The following is a 21,249-nucleotide window of genomic DNA, read 5'->3' as shown; positions in this document are numbered from 1 at the left end:
TTGAGTTCAAACTTCCAAGTGTAATTCTTGTAGAAGGTTGTTTCTCTCATACCAAAGGTGCAACTCTTTGTACACGTGTACGTAGGCAGAATTTTGCTGAACTAGGTGCATGCATGTGTGCTCTTGGTTTATCTTATTGGCTTGTTTGTTTCTTTATTTTTCCTTTCAATCGATATTCATATTTGATGTGATGAGCATATTTATTTATTTCAACAATTTATACATCATACTTTGCTTATTCGACCATCTTGTTTTAAACATATACAAAGTTAATTGAAATGTTTTGTAATTTCGTCCATGTGGGCTTAACATAAGAAGTTTACAATTAAGCTATTCTCCATAATTGAAGACATAGATCAAGAAATGGTCAAGTAATAAGTGTGTAATGTCCAACAAAACATCCATTTATTTTTCATCAACTTGATGGAAGAGAATATCTCATAATTTGAAAATTCATTTTTTAGGTCTTATTTTTAAAATGCAAAAAAATTAACAAAATTCGAAATTATTTAACTATTTGTTTATAATTACAATCATGCCAATGTTTTCTCAAAAAGATTGCATTTACCTTTTTATTTGAGCACAGTTAGGCAATTAACTGTTTTTTGATTTTGTTATTGTAACAATGATATTTGAAATGCAACCTAAAAATGAAATTAACAATTTGGATTATAAAATATGGGATTCTTATTAACTTTATCTAAAAGTTAGTAATCGATACTAGTAAATGGTCACAAAAAAGAAATCGATACTAGTAGAAAATGGATTTGTTAAGAGTTAAAAATGTACGTGTGTTCGTTGGGTACTTTTTTTCTATAAAAGGAAAGTGAATTTTTTTGTTTTGGCCGGAAGGAAAGCGAAATTTTAATTAATGAATCCCACCACAAACCCAAAAACGAAAAAGCAAAAGAGTTGAAAAATGGCATGGTGGGTGCAGGTGGGGACCAGAGAATATGGCGGCGGTCAACGTGAGCGTTCGGGAGTCAACGGTGGTGAAGCCGGCGGAGGAGACGGCGCAGCGAGAGCTGTGGCTGTCGAACGTGGACCTGGTGAGGTTCAGAGGCCACACGCCGAGCGTCTACTTCTACAGGCCCAACCCAAACGGTGCGTTTAACTTCTTCGACCCGAGCGTGCTCAAGCACGCGCTTGCCAAGGCCCTCGTGCCCTTCTACCCCTTGGCCGGCCGGCTCAAGTTAAACGACGGCGACGGCTGCCGTATTGAGATCGATTGCAATGGCGAGGGCGTGCTCTTTGTTACGGCGGAGAGCAGCTCCGTCGTCGATGATTTTGGCGATTTTGCCCCCACTCCCCACCTCCGGAAGCTCATCCCAGCCGTTGATTACTCCGCTGGGATATCCTCGTACCCCCTCTTGGTAGTACAGGTATGGTTACTTAACAATGTGTTGTCATTATTTTGTTTGATTAATTAACTATGGTAAGGAGATTTTAATTATAAGACCCTGTTGTTATTATATTACTTCGAATTTTTGCACATTAATGAACTTTATTTTTGGCATGTTCCACTTAATTGTCTAAGAGGTCCTATCTCTATTCTTAAAGCAAACATGTGTTATTGGTCAAAAAAAAAAAAAAAACAGCAAACATGTGTCAGATGCTATAATGGTGGCAGCAAGTAGATAAAAGAAGATAATGTTTTTGTAGATATAATATTAAGCAGATCCAAAGAAAAATAAAAGATATAATATTATTTTTAATGATTCATTGAACGTGTCAATAGTCTGACGACTCTGACCCAAGTAGATAAGTCGTGCCTTTATATCAAGGGTTTAGATGGTGGCAGAAAGTAGATAAAAGGAGATAATGTTGTTGAAGATATAATATTAATTTTAATGATTCATTAAACATTTCAATACTTCCGAGATATATAGATATATATATATATATATATCTGTCGCAATATTTATGAGGCAGTAGGTATAAAATGAACAAGGGTTACATTACATGTAGCATCTTTCTTTGTCATTCATTTACTCAGCATGTGTTAATTAATTGTAACAGTACAAAAGTAATTTTTGAACCAAGTCTCATGGAACTTCTGGGTCTACACATATGAAGAGATTAGTTTGATTTTGTAACAGTACAAAAGGACATATTTCTTCATCATCCATGCCTAAGTTTTTTATGAAAGTTCTGATCTTTAACTATACAAAAAGTTATACGTACCTAGAGTGTCTTTACTTTGTAGTTTGTATTGATATTCTAACACTTGAGAGATACAAGTCCCATTAGTTAAATTAGGTGTAATTTACCATTTTTAGAGGGTATGATGTACAGGTTCAATTTAGAACTCATTAGGGTAACTTGGGTGGTTTATATTCTTGACCTGTCCATCTTAGAACTTAGAATTCATTATGGTAACTAAGGCGATACATAAATCCAACAATGCATATGCACAAGCCAATTAAATGGTTGTCAAATGTACAAAAGAAACGACCTATGAAGCAGCAATTGAGTAAAAGCCAATTCAAAGCAAAGCAAAACAATAAAAATAGATTACCATTTTTGGAGGGTATGATGTGAATTAAGGTTCAATTTAGAACTCATTAGGGTCACATAGGTGGTTTAGATTCTTGGCCTTTCCATCTGAGAACTTAGAATTCAGTACGGTCACTATACATAAATACAACCATTAATGCACATGCACACTTTGTCAAATGTACAAAAGAACCACCTATAAAGGCAACAATTCCCAATTCAATGAAAAACATAACAATAAAAATTGATTAATCGATGGACGTACTAATCAAAGAGTGGCCAGTTAGCCACTGGCTAAAATAAGGGGGGGCAAACCCCCTTCTTTATTCACTTTATACATGTATGAAAAACAGCTGTAAGAATTTGGCCAAAAAAAAAAACAGCTGTAAGAAAAGGTCCTTTCTTTCCATTCTTTCACTTTTGGTTTTTCTTGTACTACTTGTGTATGTGAGTTGCAGTCCCTGACAGTTTTATGTATTTACAGGTAATTCGATCATCTGTTTAGTTTGCATGTTTCCACTCAGCTGAGATATTATTTTAAATTAGTTAGTCTTCCGATTATATGTGAATGAATACATGGGTTTAGGGGGTAGATTAGAAAATAGCTTGAATTCATTATACAATTTCAAGTAATCACCCTTTTTCTGATTCTTCGTCTCCATAACCCTATCTTGGGCTGGTTGAAAATCACAAGCCAAATATTAACTCAACTTACTGAAGTTGGGAAATTCTTGAACAGTTAAGCTTACAGAGGAGGGTTCTGGGTTTTACTCCACGCAGGTCACATACTTCAAATGTGGTGGAGTAGCACTTGGTGTTGGCTTAGCACATCGCGTAGCAGATGGATTGTCTGCTCTCCACTTCGTAAACACATGGTCTGATATGGCTCGTGGTCTTGACCTAACAATTCCACCATTCCTTGACAGGACATTACTTCGTGCACGAGATCCACCTCAGCCTGCATTCCATCACATTGAATACAAACCTCCTCCACCCATGCAAATTAGCACAAAAGATGTTGGTGCTGAGAGCACAACAGTCTCCATTTTCAGATTGACGCGGGAACAACTCAACATCTTGAAAGCCAAGACTAAGGAAGATGGGAGCAAAATCAAGTATAGCACATATGAGGCGTTGGCAGGCCATGTCTGGAGATGTGCCTGCAAGGCACGTGAACTTCCCGACGATCAAGAGACCAAACTAAGTATTGCCACTAATGGAAGGTCCAGATTGCAACCCTCACTCCCACCTGGTTACTTTGGCAATGTGGTTTTCAATGCCATAGCAATTGCTGCAGCAGGGGATCTCCAGTCAAAACCAGCATGGTATGCTGCAAACTGTGTTCACAATGCTGTGGTGCGTATGGACAATGATTATCTTAGATCATCCCTTGACTATCTTGAGCTTCAACGTGATCCGTCGTCGGCCAATATTCGTGGGGCTCATAATTTTAGGTGCCCTAATCTTGGGATAACTAGCTGGGTTGGGCTACCGATCCATGATGCTGATTTTGGGTGGGGTCGGCCATTTTTCATGGGACCTGGTGGAATTGCATATGAAGGGAAGGCTTTCATAACACCAAGTGCAACTAATGATGGATGTTTATCGGTGTCCATTTCTCTGCAATCTCAACATATGAAATCATTTTCCAAGTTGTTTTATGACATATAAGGAAACAAGATGCCTGAGAAAGTTAGTCGGGTCGAATCACTGTATTGCATGGTCCCGTTTCTTCCCTCATAGATGGTTTGGCCTGATGAAGCGGGACAAATGTTGTACACATTTAAGGTTTGCATGTTCTGTTTGGGTTTATGTACGTGTTGTCTGAGTTTCGTAACATTCCTTTTTCTTTCTATTCTAACGGATAGGAAAAGGAATGTTATTTTGGGTGTTTAATCTTTGTATGGGATTAGTACGTGGTTTGGTGGAATTCTTGTTATCGAAATATTATTAAAATGAAATTATCAAAATTTTGTTAAAAGTTTAAATTTCGAACTAAATAAAAAATTCTTTCAAAATTTGCATATATTTGAACTCTTGAAATTTTCTTGAAATTCGAAATTTAATTCTTTGTCTAACAGCTGTTGTAAACTTGTAGTGTACGCTATTTCTTGTTGTCAATGCATGCATAGATAAAGGGAGTGCAAATTACTGTATCCATCATGTAGCATATATAACCAGCAAGTATCAAGATGAGATATGGAAAAGGCTAAAATACCCCTGGTCAGTCAGGCTGCTCATATCTTAGCAGCACTGTTTAATAGTGTTTTGCATGAATTAAAGTGTGCCACGTATGTAAGTTAGTACAACCTAGCTATCAATTTAGTGGTGTTTCTCTCAAATTAGTTAGTACCAACTCGGAAATATTTATCTTATATTACTATACCAAAATTCTAATTAATGAGATGTTGTCGCATCTAATGCATAAATTATTGGTAGGTTCAATTCAGTTCTTGTAGGGATGGTGCAATGGTTTAATGCTTTCATGCATTGTGTGGTAGCTAGTCAGTAGTCAGTCGATCCATAACAAAATATGGTCTGTTTTTATGTCGGGATCCATGACATTAACTATGGAGCTGTGTGCATGGCTGTATTGAGGACCTACAATGGTTAATGCATTTGTTCGATGAATCGGTGAGTTCGTTCAGATTTATTCTAGTAAGGACGGTGGTAACTAGGCCACGTTCATATATGTGCTACCCGTAAGGCTATAAAAGGAGAAGGCATTAGCTTCATTTGTATCTTCTCAAATAAATGAACTCAAGGTGTGAGGATTATCGAGGGTAGAGTGATCTTCTAGTTGAGAGAGGGCGTATCATATTTTGGCACGAGGGCTTGGATTTGGGTTTAGGTTTAAATTCTTGAGTGTAAATTTTGTACAAAATTGTTTCTCTCATAGTGAAGGTGTAAGATCTTCGTGGATATAGGTACGTTTTTTATGAACTACGTTAAATTTTGGTTTGTTCTTAGTTTATCTTCTTGGTTTGGCTATTTCTTTATTTTTGTAGAAGTTTATAACTTGATGATTTATTAAGAGGGATTAACCCAATATATATACAGATACAAGCCTAGGATAACTAGGAAACCAATACTTGGTGTGCAAGACATTCAGAACATACAAGGGAAAGACTTATAGTCCTACAAGGAAGAGGAGTCCCTCTGGGCTAAGGCTTCGTGTTTAACAGCCCCCCGCAAACTTGGCGGCCGGGGGAAGACAAGTTTGGACCTTAAGAATAGAAACCGAGCCTTATGAAGCCCTTTAGTGAGAATGTCAGCAGGTTGATCGACAGAAGGCAAGAACTGTACACGATGAGTACCAAGATTGACACGTTCGCGAACAAAGTGATAGTCCAACTCAATATGCTTAGTGCGCGCATGAAAAACAGGGTTGGCGGCCATATAGGTGGTGCTAAGATTGTCACAATATAGAGTAATACCACAAGACAAGGGCTGACGGAGCTCACGAAGCAAATAGGACAGCCACATGGTCTCGGCACACACATGAGCAAGAGCCCGATACTCAGACTCAGCACTGGAACGAGAAACCGTGCGTTGCTTAGTGGAGCACCAGGAGATGAGATTAGCACCATGAAACACAAGATAGCCGGAAGTGGAATGACGCGTGTCAGGACAACCTGCCCAGTCGGCATCAGAGTAGCCGCGAAGAGTCAACACACCTGGAGAAGGGCGAAAAACAATGCCAAGGTCAAGAGAACCTTTGAGGTACCGAAGAATGCGCTTGACTGCAATAAGATGAGCGTGGGTAGGAGAGGCCATGAATTGAGCAACATGGTTAACGGCATAAGCAATATCGGGACGGGTGAGGGTGAGATATTGGAGGGATCCAACTAAATGACGAAACTCCGTAGGATTGGCCAGCAATGGACCATCATGATTTGACAATTGGCGCTTTGCGGCAATAGGAGTACCACACGGCTTGCAGTTAAGCATGTCATTGCGGCGAAGAAGATCAATGGCATACTTGGCTTGAGAAAGATGAAGACCCGGCTGGAGATCAAGAACTTCAACCCCTAGAAAATAGCGCAAGGAACCAAGATCCTTGATCTCAAACTCACGACCAAGCCGATCGATGAAGGAGGAGACAAAGGATGAATCACTACCTGTAAGCACAATATCATCAACATAAAGTAGCAATACCATGAAATGATTAACATGAGCATAGATAAACAAGGAGGGATCAGCCAAGCTTTGCCGAAAGCCATGGGTAACAAGGAAGGAGCTGAACCGGTGAAACCAAGCACGGGGTGCTTGTTTGAGCCCATAGATGGCCTTGCGAAGTTTACACACAAAGGTGGGATGAGAGGGATCAATGAACCCAGGAGGCTGCTGCATATAGACCTCTTCATCTAAAAACCCATGCAAGAAAGCATTCTTGACATCCAATTGACGAAGAGACCACCCATTGTTAACAGCAAGACTAAGAACAGTGCGAATGGTAGCAGGTTTAACCACCGGACTAAAAGTCTCGTCGTAGTCAAAACCATGTTGTTGATGAAAGCCCTTGGCCACAAGACGGGCCTTGTACCGCTCAATAGAACCATCGGAACGTCGCTTAATTTTGAAGACCCACTTGCACCCAACGGGAGAGCGAGATGGGGACGGAGGCACAAGGGACCAAGTTTGATTCTTCAAGAGTGCATTAAATTCCTCAGACATAGCATGACGCCACTCGGGTGACTTAGAAGCCTGGGTGAAGCAAGTGGTCTCCACATCAGTGGAAGAGAGAGCAGCGGCGAGTGCAACAGGAAGAGGATAGCGAATGGTACCATCCGTGTGAACTTTGGGCTTGACAATACCAGCCTGGAGCCGAGTAGTCATGGAGTGCCGAGGTGGGGGAAGCTCAGGAGAATCCGGGGCAGAAAGAGAGCCTGTGGAGGAGCTTGGAGAGGAAGGAGGTGAAGGCGGCGGAGATACTGGGGGGGTGGGCTGTGCCGGCTGTAGGAGAGGTGGCTGCGGCAGCAAAAGAGGCATAGTAGCCGGCTGGAACACTATTTCCACATATTCAGAGTGTGGAGACGAGACCTGTCGAGCAAAAGGGAAAGAAGTCTCATCAAAAATAACATGCCGAGAGATATAAACACGGTTGGTGACAGGATCCAGGCACCGGTACCCTTTGTGTTGCAGGCTATATCCCAAAAAGACACACTCTAAAGATCGAGGCTGAAGTTTGTTAGAAACATATGCACCGAGATAAGGAAAACATGCACAACCAAAAGTACGCAAACGAGAGTAAGAGGGGACACGACCATATAACCGTTCATGGGGAGTGGACCAAGAAAGGACCGAAGAGGGCAAGATATTAATTAAGGCAACAGCAGTCAAGGCAGCTTCAACCCAAAGGGAAAGAGGAGCCTTGGCGGTGTGAAGTAAAATACGAGTAACAGTTGCGATATGGCGATGCTTGCGCTCAGCAAGCCCATTCTGTTGGGGCGTGTGAGAACAAGAGAACCGATGAACAATGCCATGCAATTTGCAAAAAGAGGAAAAAGCATGGTTTGTATACTCAGTGCCACCATCACTCTGGAAAAATTTGATTTGGGTACGAAAGAGATTGGCAATCATAGCACAAAACGAAATAAAAATAGAAAAGACTTCAGATTTACGGCGCATGGGATAAATCCAGGTAAAACGAGAATAATCATCAGTAAGAAGAAGATAATAACGAAAACCAGAACTACTAGAAGTAGAAGCCATCCACACATCAGAATGAATAAGATAAAACGGAAAAGGAGCAGAAACTTTATTAGAAACAAAAGGCAATTTGTGAGATTTCCCAAGAGCACACGGCTTACAAAAAGACGAAGTTTTCCTAAATTTAGAACCGAAAGACAACTGAGAACCTAAGCGAGCAATGACATCTGCCGAAGGATGACCAAAACGATTGTGCCATAACTCGGACGAAGACGCAACTAAAGCTTGAGGGATGGAAGCGGAAATAGGATAAAGTCCATTCTTACATGGGCCCTGAAACAAGCATTTGCCAGAAGACAAGTCAGAGATAGTAAAGCCAGTCGGATCAAAACAAAAACGGACAGAATTGTCACGAGTAAAGCGGGCAACAGACAAAAGATTTTTAGTGAGAGTAGGAACATGAAAGACATGACGGAGAGAACAAGAACGAGACCCAAGAGGAAAAGGAACAGTACCAGTATGATGGACAGGAAGAGTGTCACCATTACCAACCATAACACCAGAAGTACCAGAGTAAGGAGCGGGATCCTGGAGAGCACCACCGTTGTTAGTCATATGATGAGTAGCACCGGTGTCAGAATACCAAGTGTGGTCCATGGAAGCAGCCGAAGAGGGCACCAGAAAAGGCACCGAAGGAGCACCATGAAAGCCAGCAAAAGGAGAGTCAGCAGGGACAGGGCGTTGAGGACACATGGTGGCATGGTGACCCGGAGCCTGGCAGAAAGAGCACCAATAAATGGCTGGAGCAGACCCAAAGAGACCAGCCGCAGCAGAAGGAGGTGGCGGCACAGCAGGAGGACCACCGGAAAAGGACTGGGACTGCCAAGGTTGATGCCAAGGAAGCCAGGGATAGCCGCGACCGGAGCCACGACCACGACCCCAGCCGCGACCGGAGCCGCGACGACCACGGCCGTTGCCACCGCGAGACAAGGAAGAGCCGCCACTGCTGTGATAGCGGGGATGCGAAGAGGAGCTGCCACTACCATGCGAACCACCAGAGATGGGGCGGGGTTGTTGAGTAAAACGAATGTTCGTAGCATTCGCTAGAGAAATTTGAGAGAAGTGCTGCCGCAAGCATTCCCAGATAGAAGCAGCAGAAGATTTCCCAACAGCAAGAGCAAGAACAGATTCGGAGAGTGTAGATGTAAGATAACTACACACAAGTTGATCCACCTGAAACCAGGAAATATACGCCGGATTAGGCTGAGCCGGTTGATCACCCGAAGCGGGAAGTTGAGCAGCAGGAGCAGGAGAAGAGCCATCAACAAACTGAAACAAATTGTGCCCGATAAGGAACGGACGCATCTGGCTCTCCCAAAGGAGATAATTGGTCTCAGTCAGTTTGAGAAAATGGGCAACGTTGGGACCAGGAAGAGAGGAGGAAGAAGAGGCGGCCATGGCTGCAATGGGAAGGCACGGCAAAAAGAAAGAGAGGACAGGGAAGAGAGAAGAAAAACCCTAGTGCGTGAGCACCTCTGATACCATGTAGAAGTTTATAACTTGATGATTTATTAAGAGGGATTAACCCAATATATATACAGATACAAGCCTAGGATAACTAGGAAACCAATACTTGGTGTGCAAGACATTCAGAACATACAAGGGAAAGACTTATAGTCCTACAAGGAAGAGGAGTCCCTCTGGGCTAAGGCTTCGTGTTTAACAATTTTACCTTTTTTATTGATATTATACATATTTTCCATGATGAGGAGATTTATTTTCAATATATAGTTTATAATCATACACTATATTTTGCTTATTCAATCATATACAAGTTGAAATGTTTTGTAAGTTCGTCCATAAGAAGTTTATTAATCTCCATAAATCGAAGATATAGAACAATAAATGAGCCCATGTAACAAATTCATGTGTGATGTCCAACAGAACATCCATTTATTTTTTCTTCAACTTGATGGAAATTATGAGCTTCTAAAGAAACCTCTTACTTTCCTTTTCAAACACCAAAAAAAAAAAAAAGAATCTCCTAAAATAAAAATCAGTAAAGGGAGGGAGGGAGCTAGGGAGTGGCGCTCAAAGTAAGAGGAGGGTTTTAAAAAAAATTTATTTTTAAATATTTAATTATTTAAGGGTAAAATTGAAACTTTTGAAAGATTGATTTTATGAAATTTGGAAGCATAGCCGTGGGTTTCTTTAAAAACTCCTTGATGAATTAGTTTCAAGAAATAAGACTTTTCTATTATAATTTGTTGTTGAACAATGTGGTTAATATGAGGGATAAGTAAGGACAACACATCTAAAGATTAGATTTACTTCAATCTTATATTTGGTTTTATAATCGTGTTAAATTCAATACTTAGATGTGTTATCTCTCACTTGTCTCTCATATTAGCCAGACTCTGTTGTTGAATACTAATGATTGTGACTTGTGAGGCCCAATTTTTTGCCGGAGGGGACACCAAATTTATATGCCCTTCCATCCCTTGTAATTTATGAGAAAGATCTAAATCAGTATATATATATATATATATGTATGAAGAGGAAGAGCTCAAATGCTAACTGATTAGTATGTTAATAGAAATCTAATCATTCTTTTAGATCCTCTAAACGTTGTAATCTCATAATTTGTAGATCTCACTTTTAATAATTATTTTTATAAAAATTTAATAAAATCGAAAGTTGTTTAGCCATTTGATTATAAATTTTAGATTTATTTTTACTCACCACAATAAATATTATTATCATTATGAATAAATGACATGTAATCCATTCATGACAGTGGTAATGTGAGGTGAGCTAAACTGAACTCATAAGTCATAACAGTTCTATTATAAATTGTTCAATTGGCTAGTGAATTAGTGATTGTGACTTGTGAGGTGGAAACTTTTTTTTTTCAGAGGGTTCTTTAGTCATATTATGATTATTATCTTTACCGTCAATTTATTTGGTAATTTTTAATTTAATTAGTTTTTTTCATAGATAAATTTTATAAAGTGATTTAGAAAATGGATATGATTATGAGGCGACATTAGGAATGAACAAGGGAGTAGAGAAAAAAAAAAGTTGAAAAATGGAACGGTGGGTGCAGGTGAGAGATGGCGGCAGTCAAGGTGAGCGTCAGGGAGTCAACGGCGGTGAAGCCGGCGGAGGAGACCCCTCGGCAGGCGCTGTGGATCTCGAACTTGGACTTGGTGGTTTTGAGCACTCACATGCCCAGTGTATACTTCTACAGGCCACCCAGGCCCAACTCCATCCACGCGCGAAACTTCTTCGACCCGCACGCGCTCAAGCACGCGCTCAGCAAGGCCCTTGTGCCCTTTTACCCCTTGGCCGGCCGCCTCAGGTGCAACGACGGCGACAGCGGCCGTATTGAAATCGATTGCAATGGCGAGGGCGTGCTCTTTGTTGTAGCGGATACAAGCTCACTCGTCGATGATTTTGACGATTTTGCCCCCACTCTTCAGTTCAGGAAGCTCATTCCCGCCGTTGATTATTCTGCTGGGATATCCTCTTACCCCCTCTTGCTGGTACAGGTATTTATTTATTCATTTAAGCATGTTTCTTTGCATTTATGCTTTTTTTTTTTTTTAATATTTTAATTTTTCTTTTGGTCGAGTTTGGTGGTTGAATTTAGTTCATGTGGTTGTACTTGTATATATAACTCTCGGTCAAACTAGTTTTATTTGGCAAATACGCGTCAATAATCGCATTGAGTTAATGATCTTCAGGTGTCAATTTGGATTAGTGTCATAATATTATGGGATTTTGTTAAGCAAACCATAACTGCTCGTCAAATTTATGCCCATGATTTATAATTAGTGTGCAGACTTTTTTTGCTAACCAATTTGAAGAATTTGTTTTTGGAGTGATGGTTGCGATTTGAAGATCAAAAAGCATACATGCTTGGTGGTTATTTCAATTTGGTTATGAGGACTCGATTGAAAAAATTGAAACAAGGACAAAATTGAAACGAGGGCCGAACTATAGGGACCAACATGGTCATTTGCAATGCCCGTGATGGTATTGGTTATATTTGAGTTAAGAGTAGTAGTGTGATTTCAGTGTTTGTTTTCTTTTTTGGTAAAAGATTTCAGTTTTTGTTGCGACACTTTGAAACAGTCTTGAAAAATTCGGAAACATTATAGTGGCTGTAGAATATCTTTACTTGCAAGTTGCAACCCAAGAACAGATTTCTACTTGAGCTTGACTAGCCAAAGACACAAGAAACATAAATGCTAATGGATTCCCCTAATATGTTGTAGACAGGGAAAAAGTTTAAAGGCATGCTTTGGATCTCATTCGAGGAAAACGCTGAAAGCTCCTCTTTAAAAGCTCTCCATATGTGTAGTTTCCATTTTAGCCTTACTAGAATTTTTAATACTTAAAGGACAGCATGTGCTCCTTATCTCAGATGGTTTTCAAATTTATCTTAGTAACAAATATATGATAGAAAGTGGGGATAGTTAAATGAAGCGTTTGCCATTTGGGAGGTGGGATGCGCAAGTTTAACGTTGAACACATTAGGTCACTTAGGTGGTTTAGATTCTTGACCTTTCCATCTTAAAAGCCAATTCAAACTTTTAGACAATTCTTGACCACAATAAAAACTGAGTAGACAAAATTAAGCATGAACGACTGTAAAAGATCCCTACTTTTGATTTATTATTTGGTTCTTTTAGTTTTTGTTTTCCTCGTACTACTTGTGTATGTGGGTTGCAATCCTCTGACATCTTTTTTATGCATCTACTAGTAAAATTTAAGAATCCAACTTTTAGCTGCGTTCTTCACTTCTGTTTCGTTTTGCATGTTGCCACTCAGTCTTCCTATTATATGTCAGTGAATACAATTTTTTTGGGAGTATAGATTAGAGAATAGCATGAATTCATTATACAATTTTAAGCACTCACCCATTTTTTGATTCCTCGTGGTCATAACACTATCTTGGGCCAGATGAAAATCACAAGCCAAAGTTTAGCTCAACTACAGCAGTTGGGGAATTCTTGAACAATTAAAGCTTACTGAGTAGGGTTCTGGATTTTACTCTATGCAGGTCACATACTTCAAATGTGGTGGAGTGTCCCTTGGTGTTGGTATGCAACATCAAGTAGCAGATGGATTTTCTGGTCTTCACTTTGTAAATACCTGGTCTGATATGGCTCGTGGTTTTGACCTTACAATTCCACCATTCTTCGACAGGACATTGCTTCGTGCCCGAGATCCACCTCAGCCTGCATTCCACCACATTGAATACCAACCTGCTCCACCCATGAAAACCCCACTGCAAAGCACAAAAGCTGGTGGTGCTGAGAACACAACAGTCTCCATTTTCAGATTGACACGAGACCAGTTGAACATCCTGAAAGCCAAGTCTAAGGAAGAAGGGAGCACAATCAACTATAGCACATATGAGATGTTGGCAGGACATGTTTGGAGATGTGCATGCAAGGCACGTGAACTTCCGGCTGATCAAGAGACCAAACTAAACATTGCCACTGATGGAAGGTCCAGATTGCAACCACCACTCCCACTTGGTTACTTTGGCAATGTGATTTCCATGGCCACAGCAATTTGTGCAGCAGGGGATCTCCAATCAAAACCAGTATGGTATGCTGCAAACTGCATTCACAATGCTGTAGTGCGTATGGACAATGATTATCTCAGATCTGCCATTGACTATCTTGAGCTTCAGCCTGATCTGTCAGCACTTGTTCGCGGGGCTCATAACTTTAGGTGCCCAAATCTTGGGATAACTAGTTGGGTTAGGCTGCCAATCCATGATGCTGATTTTGGGTGGGGTCGACCCATTTTCATGGGACCTGGTGGAATTGCATATGAAGGGTTGGCTTATGTATTACCAAGTGCAACTAATGATGGGAGTTTATCAGTTTCCATTACTCTGCAATCTGGACATATGAAATTATTTTCCAAGTTGTTTTATGACATATAACGAAACGAAGCAAATAAGAAATTTTGTACACATTTAAGGTTGTTCTTTTTGGGTTTTTGGAATATAACTTTTTCTTTCTATTATAGCTGATAGCAAAAGAGCTGTTATTTTGAATGTTTAATCTGTGTATTGGCTTATTAGTTGTGCTTGACTTTGCATTGTAAGTTTTGTTGTGTAGTATTGGTCTGATGGACTTCTTTTCCACAGTGTGTGTATTAATATCTTAATATTTCACAAGTAACATATTATAACAGCCTTTTTTCTAACAATAAAAAAAAACAGCCTAGTTTCTAATGAGTTCTGCTATTTGCACACTTTATTTTATTTTTTTTCTTTTTGCACATCCTTTACTTTTACACAACCCATAAAATTTTTAAAATTTTACAATTTCTCAAAAAACACCCCCAAAATTCCAAATACCCACTCACAAAAAAAAAAAAAAAAAAAAAAACACACACACACACCCATAGCCAACCCAGCCCGATTCCACCTCTGCACATGGCACACCCACAGCCAACCCACCCCTTGCACCCCACAGCCAACCTAGGTCGTCGCCGGAGTTCGTCCCCTCTCTCTCTCTCTCTTCCCCTTTCTTTCTCTTTCTCCTTCTCCTTCTCCTTCTCTTTCACATACTTTCTCTCTTTCCCTCGGCAAGGTCGCTAGATTGCGTGGGGAGGATCGAGGCTGGGCGCGGCTGGGCACGGAGGGGCGTCACCGATCTGGAATAGAGAAGGACAAAGAAGAGATAAATGGATAGAAAATAGAGAGAAAGAGAAAGAGACAGAGGAGAGAGGAGAGAGAGGGAAGGAGAGAAAGAAGAGAACTGAAAGGGTTGAATCGTCGGCACCTTGCCGGCGACGGGGGTGGCTAAGGGTGGGGTCGGGGTGAGGACAGAAAGGGACATAAGAGAGAGAGAGAGGAGAGAAACCAGAAGGAGAAAGGAAGAGAGGAGAGAGAGGGAAAGAGAGAGAAGAGAGAGGAATGAGAAAGAATGGGAGGCGTTGACGATGGTGGGGTCAGGGTGGGTGTGGACTTGGAGGAGGGTCGAGGTGGGTGTGGACTTGGAGGTGGTGATGGTGATGGTCTGATTTAGGGTATGTAACGAAGGTATTATGATCATTTGGGTTAGGGGTTAGAATTGTAATTTAATAAATGAAGGGGAGGAATGTGCAAAAAAAAAAAAGCGTGCAAATAGCAACACTCTTTCTACTTATCATTGGTATATATGTGGCTAATTGCCCAAAATGACCCAACCATTTTTGTTTTCAAGCTATGGGTGGGTGTGGACTTGGAGGTGGTGATGGTGATGGTCTGATTTAGGGTGTGTAACGAGGGTATTATGATCATTTGGGTTAGGGGTTAGAATTGTAATTTAATAAATAAAGGGGAGGGATGTGCAAAAAAAAAAAAAAAGCATTTAAATAGCAACACTCTTGCTAATTATCATTGGTATATATGTGGCTAATTGCCCAAAATGACCCAACCATTTTTGTTTTCAAGCTATGGTACCAATACTTTAATTTGCTTGAAAAAAAGTATAAATATGATGACATGATGAGATAAAATACACACTCAATTTTCTCAATTATCTCTTGCGCTCCTTTCATGCTTTTTTCTCTTAGCTTTTTTAATAGTGCCTTATTGTTTATTTTCTATTTGTGTAAAACACCTTTTTTTTCTTTGGGGCAAACTCCTCATGATTGTTTTGATCTCCAAGGATCACAATATTATTTTGAATTCACATATTAATATAGAGTACTCAAAAAAAAAAAAAAAGATATCCACACACAGCCCATCCTTCTCCCTCACCCCGACCACCTTACTCCCTCCCTCCCCCTCCCTCACCGACCATCTCCCTCCTATCCTTTATGTCTCTGTCCGAAGACAACAATCCCGACCCACCCTTTCCCAGCCCCTCTTTCTCCTCATCCCGACCACCTCCATCCCCCTCCCTCATCGATCAACTACCTCCCCCTCCCTCCCTTCCTTTATGTCTCTCTCTAGCTCTGGCGTAAACAACCCCGGCCCACCCCTTCCCAGCCCCTTATTCTCCCTCACCCCGACCACCTCCCTCCCCCTCCTTCACCGACCACCGCTTCCCTCATTTTCTATCTGTGTCCAGCTCCAGCAACAACCCCGACCCACCCCTTCCCTGGCCCTCTAATGACCACCTTCTCTCTCTCTCTCCACATTAAAAAAAAATTGCAGGTGGTGGCTGGTTCGGCCGACAAAACCATAGGTTCTGGTGAGTTCATTGTTCGACGGCGTCAGCAAGAAGAGTGAGGCTTAAGAGAGAGAAAGAGAATGAGGGGGAGAGTGGGTTCGGGAGAGAGGAGAGTGAGGTGAGAGAGAGTCGGTTCGGGAGAGAGAAGGAGAGTGAGGAAAGAGATTGGGCTGGGGAGGGAGGTGGTCGGGGTGACTGGTGATGAAAGAGGAGGGGCTGCTGCGTTTGTGTGTTTTTTTTGTTTTTTGTTTTAATTGATGGAAGGGTGTGTTGGGTGAGGGAAGGAGAGAGTGGGAAAGAGAGGGAGGGGTGTGTTTGGTCTTTTCTCTTTGATTGGTTTTTTTTTTTTTAAGTGGGGTGTGCAAAAAAAAAAAGGTGTGCAAATAATAGCTCTCTTAAGAAAAGTTTTTTAAAAAATTTGCAAGGATAAAATAAAAATAATAATTGTGGAGGACTAAATTTAAAAGTTGCAATTTTTAGATGTAGCCGGTTTATAGTATTGCATTGGAATCTCAAGAAAAAAAAAAAGTTAATTTCAGTTCATTAATTTTTAGTAAATTTGAGGTAATAACTTGGTACCTCATATTTAATATCTTGCAATGTTATATTTCATATTTCTAACTTGCTACCTTATGCTAAGTGCTGACATGGCTTATGTGGGTCTCATAATTAATTGTAGAGCTAATTACATTTTAATACCACAACTATACCTCATTTTTCAACCTAGTACCTTAACTTTAAAAAGTTGCATTATAATACCTCAACTTTCATTATGTGTCAATTTCATACATCCGTTATATTTTTCATTAAGAATTCTATTATTTGTTGACGTGGCAATGACTTGGCACATGCTGACCCCACCATTCACCATTAAGCTGGCTTTTAAAAATAGCCACATAAACAAAATAATAAAAAGCAAATAAACTTTTAAAAGTAAAATAAAATATATTTTTTGTATGATATGGTGCTATGCTGGATCTAACTAGATGCCAATGGTCTGACAATGACAAAAAGAGAAAGCTAGAGAGCAGAGGAACATGAGGGAGAGGGAGAGGGGCAATAGCTATTCGTCTTTTACAGTTAGAAGACAAATGGATTGTGGAAGTATAATGGGTTGAATGTGATAATGGATTGGTTAGGACTAGGGGTGTGATTTGAATTGGAAAATCTGAATCCGACCGATTTCAATCCGAAAATTTCCAATTTTGGAACGTTCGAATCAAATCCGAATTCCGAAAATTCCAAAAAAAATTGGATTGGAATTGGAATGTATCTGTAAATTCCGATCTGAAATTTTCCAAAGGCATTCTGATTCGATATTTTTGAAATTATGCCAATTTATTCCGTATTTATATTAATATGATATCATTTATTTAGTTTTTTACTATATGTTTCATTAATTTGTTATTTGTTTCAAACATACTCACACACATATATATATATTAAAAAAAATAACTAACACTATTAATATAAACATATGTATATTATAAATATATGTGTATCATAATAACATAAATGCTAACAAAAGCACCCACATTTTTTGTGCGTGTAATTGCTAATTTTTTTTGTTTGTTTTTACTAATAACAAAAAGTAACGTGAAGATTCCGATTTTTTATCTGAAAATTTCAAATTTTTATCCGAAAGTTCCGAAAATGTGATATTCCGAAAAAATCTGAAAATTCCAAATTGGAATGAGATGTTGGAATTCCGATTTTTTGGAATAGAAATTTCATTCCGAAATTTTTTGGATTGGAATTGGAACACCCTATTTCTGATCTGATCTATCTGAAACACACCCCTAGTTGGGACTACTTTTTCCTCTTTTTTTGGGTGTGGATGGAATGTGGCAAGTCCTTGTTAAGAGGTGTGTGAACGGTAAGGTTGCTCCTCCTGATCTTATAGGAATTATTAGAAAAATTCTATCTGCGATTTCAGTTTGTTCTAGTAGAGAGAGAGAGAGTATGGAGTTGCAGAGGGAGAGGTTATATAGATTTGGAGAATGAGAGGAGAGAGAGCGAGAAGAAGAAGAAAAGGGAAGTGGTAGTTAGCCAAAATGGCCGGTCATCAAGTACGATACTTGGAAGCTTCTGAAAATGGTTTAGCTAAATCTATGTGAGCATGCAAATGTTTGTTTAAAAAAAAAATTGATATTGATTATCTGGTTTGTGTTTATACATATTTTTAAAATATTTTTTACTGGCTATATACGTAGTAAATATTTTTGCTACCATTTTCAAACCTAACCCGGGTCCCCTGAGGAAAAGTTATAAACATATATGATGTTTGATGCTTACCGCTTATTGTGCTATTTGAGTACAGATCTTATACATGTTGATATGGTTTGGACTGAGGGTACGACCTAGCTTTTTGTCAGCTTCAAGACTTATCTAGTTTAGATCCTTCTTCCAGGCAGATCTACCTCGTTGTTGATCCTTGTTGCTAATTATTACCATATTTTGATGTACCTTTGTATATATTTCGAACAATTGTCCTCTTTTGGGTTGGTCTTATTGTAAATTTGTCGAACATCTTTTATGTTCCTCAAGCTTTTTTTTTTTTTTTTTTTGCCAAGATGTTCCTCAAGGTTAACTTTTCCAAACTTGTAACCTTGGTGGGTTGGCTTTTATTAAATATAATTAAATATTTTATTTTATTTTTGATGGCTCAAAAACTCTGATCTAATCCATTTTCTCAAACTCAAAAGGCTTAACTTATCTTAAGAATATTCGGAATTATAATACTCGAAGTACGGATATTATAGTCTTGAGTATTCTCAAGATAAGTGTTTTTGTTATGTACCGAGTTTTAGACGTTATAATATAGGCTCGGTACCTCATTTAAAGGTCTACCTCGCTAAAGGGTTAGGACTTTGTTACATGGGAGCTTAAGAGGCATGCACCAAAGGTACACCTCAGTTGTTGGTGCTTTGGGAAAGACTCAAGATCGGTGCCAACCCAGGTAGGAGGAGCCGAGCCGTAATAACCATGGGTTACTTGGGAAGAGTAACATGATTTCTTGATTAGAATTTAGAAGGCCCAATAATATACGCAACATATATTTATTGTGGTTGTGAGTGAAAGACGATCTAAGGATATATCTTGGCTAAAATGTACAGGTAGCTAAGCTACATGTTGATAATGAGCAAATAACTTCCCCATCTTCACAGATTATATTGAGTGTTTTCGATACTTTCAATGAGAAATATATAAAACAAAACAAAATATTACAATCTCAATAAAGCAAGAACAAGATTGGAAATACAATGAGAAATTGACCAACAAATCTCCAACTTTATACAAATTAGTACCAAAAAAAAAAAAAAGAATAATAGTTGGGAGGACTAGATTGTAAAATTGCAATCACTAGATGCTGCCGTTGCATGCTTTTGATGGATTTGAATCTCTTTTTATTTGGTCAACGATGCATTGGAATCTCTAGAGATTGTAAAATTGCAATCTCTTTTTTTTTTTTTTTCGGCCACTGTAAAATTGCAATCTCTAGATGCATTGGAATCTTTAGAAAACTGCAAACAAGCAATCACATTCACTCAATAATGCTACAGCCCGCAGCCAGAAGAGCAGGTACAGTTTCATTTGTTTTTGCTTGTGATTATGTTATCGAGAAAAAGTAATTATATGCATAACTAGTATATATATGTAAGAAGATAGTGTGAGAGTATAGGTGATATATTCATATTTTACATGATTTAAGTCTATCTTTATTATTTAGTTTTCATGTCAAATTGGTTGTTTTAATGTGTTTTGTTTAGATTTTGCAGGCATTCGTCTCTAGCAAGGTTTTGGATAAAAAGAGATGATTTTAAGGCTTAAAGAGTCGAAAATTGATGAAAGAAATGAATCAAAGAGTTCCTAGTAATCTATTCAATCATTTTCATCAAGAATTTGGCGTGCATCTGTGCAAGTGATCAGCAAATTCCATGAAATCAATGCACAACTGATCTCAGTTGATCTGTGCCAAGCAGAGGAAGTTTAGAAATCGCACCTGAAGATTGAGCCTGGTTCTGTCACCAAAATGCAGAGTAAATGTGGAGTTGCAGCTGCTGTGTAAGTCACTGGAGTGCACAAGTCTGTCAAAGAGTGGAATGCAGATTGGGCGAGAATGGTGGGCTGCAATTGATTGGGCTTTGCTGATGTCATCATTGTCTTAACCCACAATCTCACTTAATTCCCTTTTTCTTTGGGTCAAGGATTCCTCTAAGCCTTCTTGCCGTGGGTTTCTCCTTTATCTGGAAGGTTTTGGTTTAGCTTCCTATTTTCTCTCCTCTAATTCCTAAATCCTTCCCATATCCAAATTACCTTTCCTTGGTTCGGTGGGTTTTGTCCTTGGGGCCTATTAATAATCTCAAGCTTTGCCATATAATGAGATATACCACTTGCTGCCGAGATTGGTTTTTTGTCATCAACCTTGGAGTTTTTGAAGGTGCTGTGGAGATTCATGAGAACAAGTCATCATCCGAATTGGTTTAATAGCAATATTGTGTCTATCCTTAAATTTGTCATGAACTAAATTCCTTTGTTAGGGCTACTATGTAGCCTAACCATGAATATTTAATTTCTTTAGTTATATTAATTCTTGATTATTATTCCATGTTGAGTGTTTGTTATTGTTCTTAATGCTTTGATTGTTTGGCCAACATTTAATTGATCTAAAGACCAAATTGAGACAGAGATATGACGTTTGATTATTAGCTTCTTGTAACAAATGTCATGTTTTGAATGAATGACAGAGATGTGCTAACATGATTCATACAGTTCCATTGTAGGTTTTCCATAGAACTTATTAAGTTCTCAGTTTTCTAAATCTATTGCTTGATAGAGAATGAGTTGTTAGTTGAGAATATTTTTGGTGTTTCCTGAGAGGGAATATTAATTAAATTAGGAAAAATCAACT

General features: G+C 39.2%; 2 protein-coding genes across 3 annotated transcripts; both read left to right on the top strand.

Annotated features, from left to right (window-relative positions):
* The first annotated feature begins 953 nt into the window (after positions 1-953).
* Positions 954-4,167, top strand: LOC147286906 (shikimate O-hydroxycinnamoyltransferase-like). The gene is made up of 2 exons (XM_086239651.1): positions 954-1,382; positions 3,277-4,167. The coding sequence occupies exons 1-2, from the start codon at positions 954-956 to the stop codon at positions 4,165-4,167; spliced, it is 1,320 nt and encodes a 439-aa protein (XP_086095777.1).
* A 1,163-nt stretch (positions 4,168-5,330) lies between these two features.
* Positions 5,331-14,226, top strand: LOC147286905 (shikimate O-hydroxycinnamoyltransferase-like). 2 transcript variants are annotated; one of them, XM_086239139.1, is made up of 3 exons: positions 5,331-5,423; positions 11,255-11,699; positions 13,217-14,226. In XM_086239139.1, the coding sequence occupies exons 2-3, from the start codon at positions 11,262-11,264 to the stop codon at positions 14,111-14,113; spliced, it is 1,335 nt and encodes a 444-aa protein (XP_086095265.1). In that variant the 5' UTR covers positions 5,331-5,423; positions 11,255-11,261; the 3' UTR covers positions 14,114-14,226. The 2 variants fall into 2 exon arrangements, with proteins under 2 accessions (XP_086095265.1, XP_086095267.1); XM_086239141.1 differs by lacking the exon at positions 5,331-5,423 and having other exon boundaries at positions 11,200-11,693.
* Positions 14,227-21,249: the final 7,023 nt, after the last annotated feature.

The sequence above is a fragment of the Dryas octopetala genome, chromosome 4 (assembly GCF_963921425.1).
Source record: "Dryas octopetala chromosome 4, drDryOcto1.1, whole genome shotgun sequence".
In the NCBI taxonomy this organism is placed as follows: Eukaryota; Viridiplantae; Streptophyta; class Magnoliopsida; order Rosales; family Rosaceae; genus Dryas; species Dryas octopetala.
Note: the sequence above shows the minus strand (reverse complement) of the source record. Positions and strands in the feature narration are given on the sequence as shown.

Bases quoted from the DNA above. Each gene is read 5' to 3' on its own strand.
- LOC147286906 (XM_086239651.1), top strand. From the start codon at position 954: ATGGCGGCGGTCAACGTGAGCGTTCGGGAGTCAACGGTGGTGAAGCCG. The intron at 1,383-3,276 runs GTATGGTTACTT...TACTCCACGCAG, and splicing joins ACCCCCTCTTGGTAGTACAG to GTCACATACTTCAAATGTGG.
- LOC147286905 (XM_086239139.1), top strand. From the start codon at position 11,262: ATGGCGGCAGTCAAGGTGAGCGTCAGGGAGTCAACGGCGGTGAAGCCG. The intron at 11,700-13,216 runs GTATTTATTTAT...TACTCTATGCAG, and splicing joins ACCCCCTCTTGCTGGTACAG to GTCACATACTTCAAATGTGG.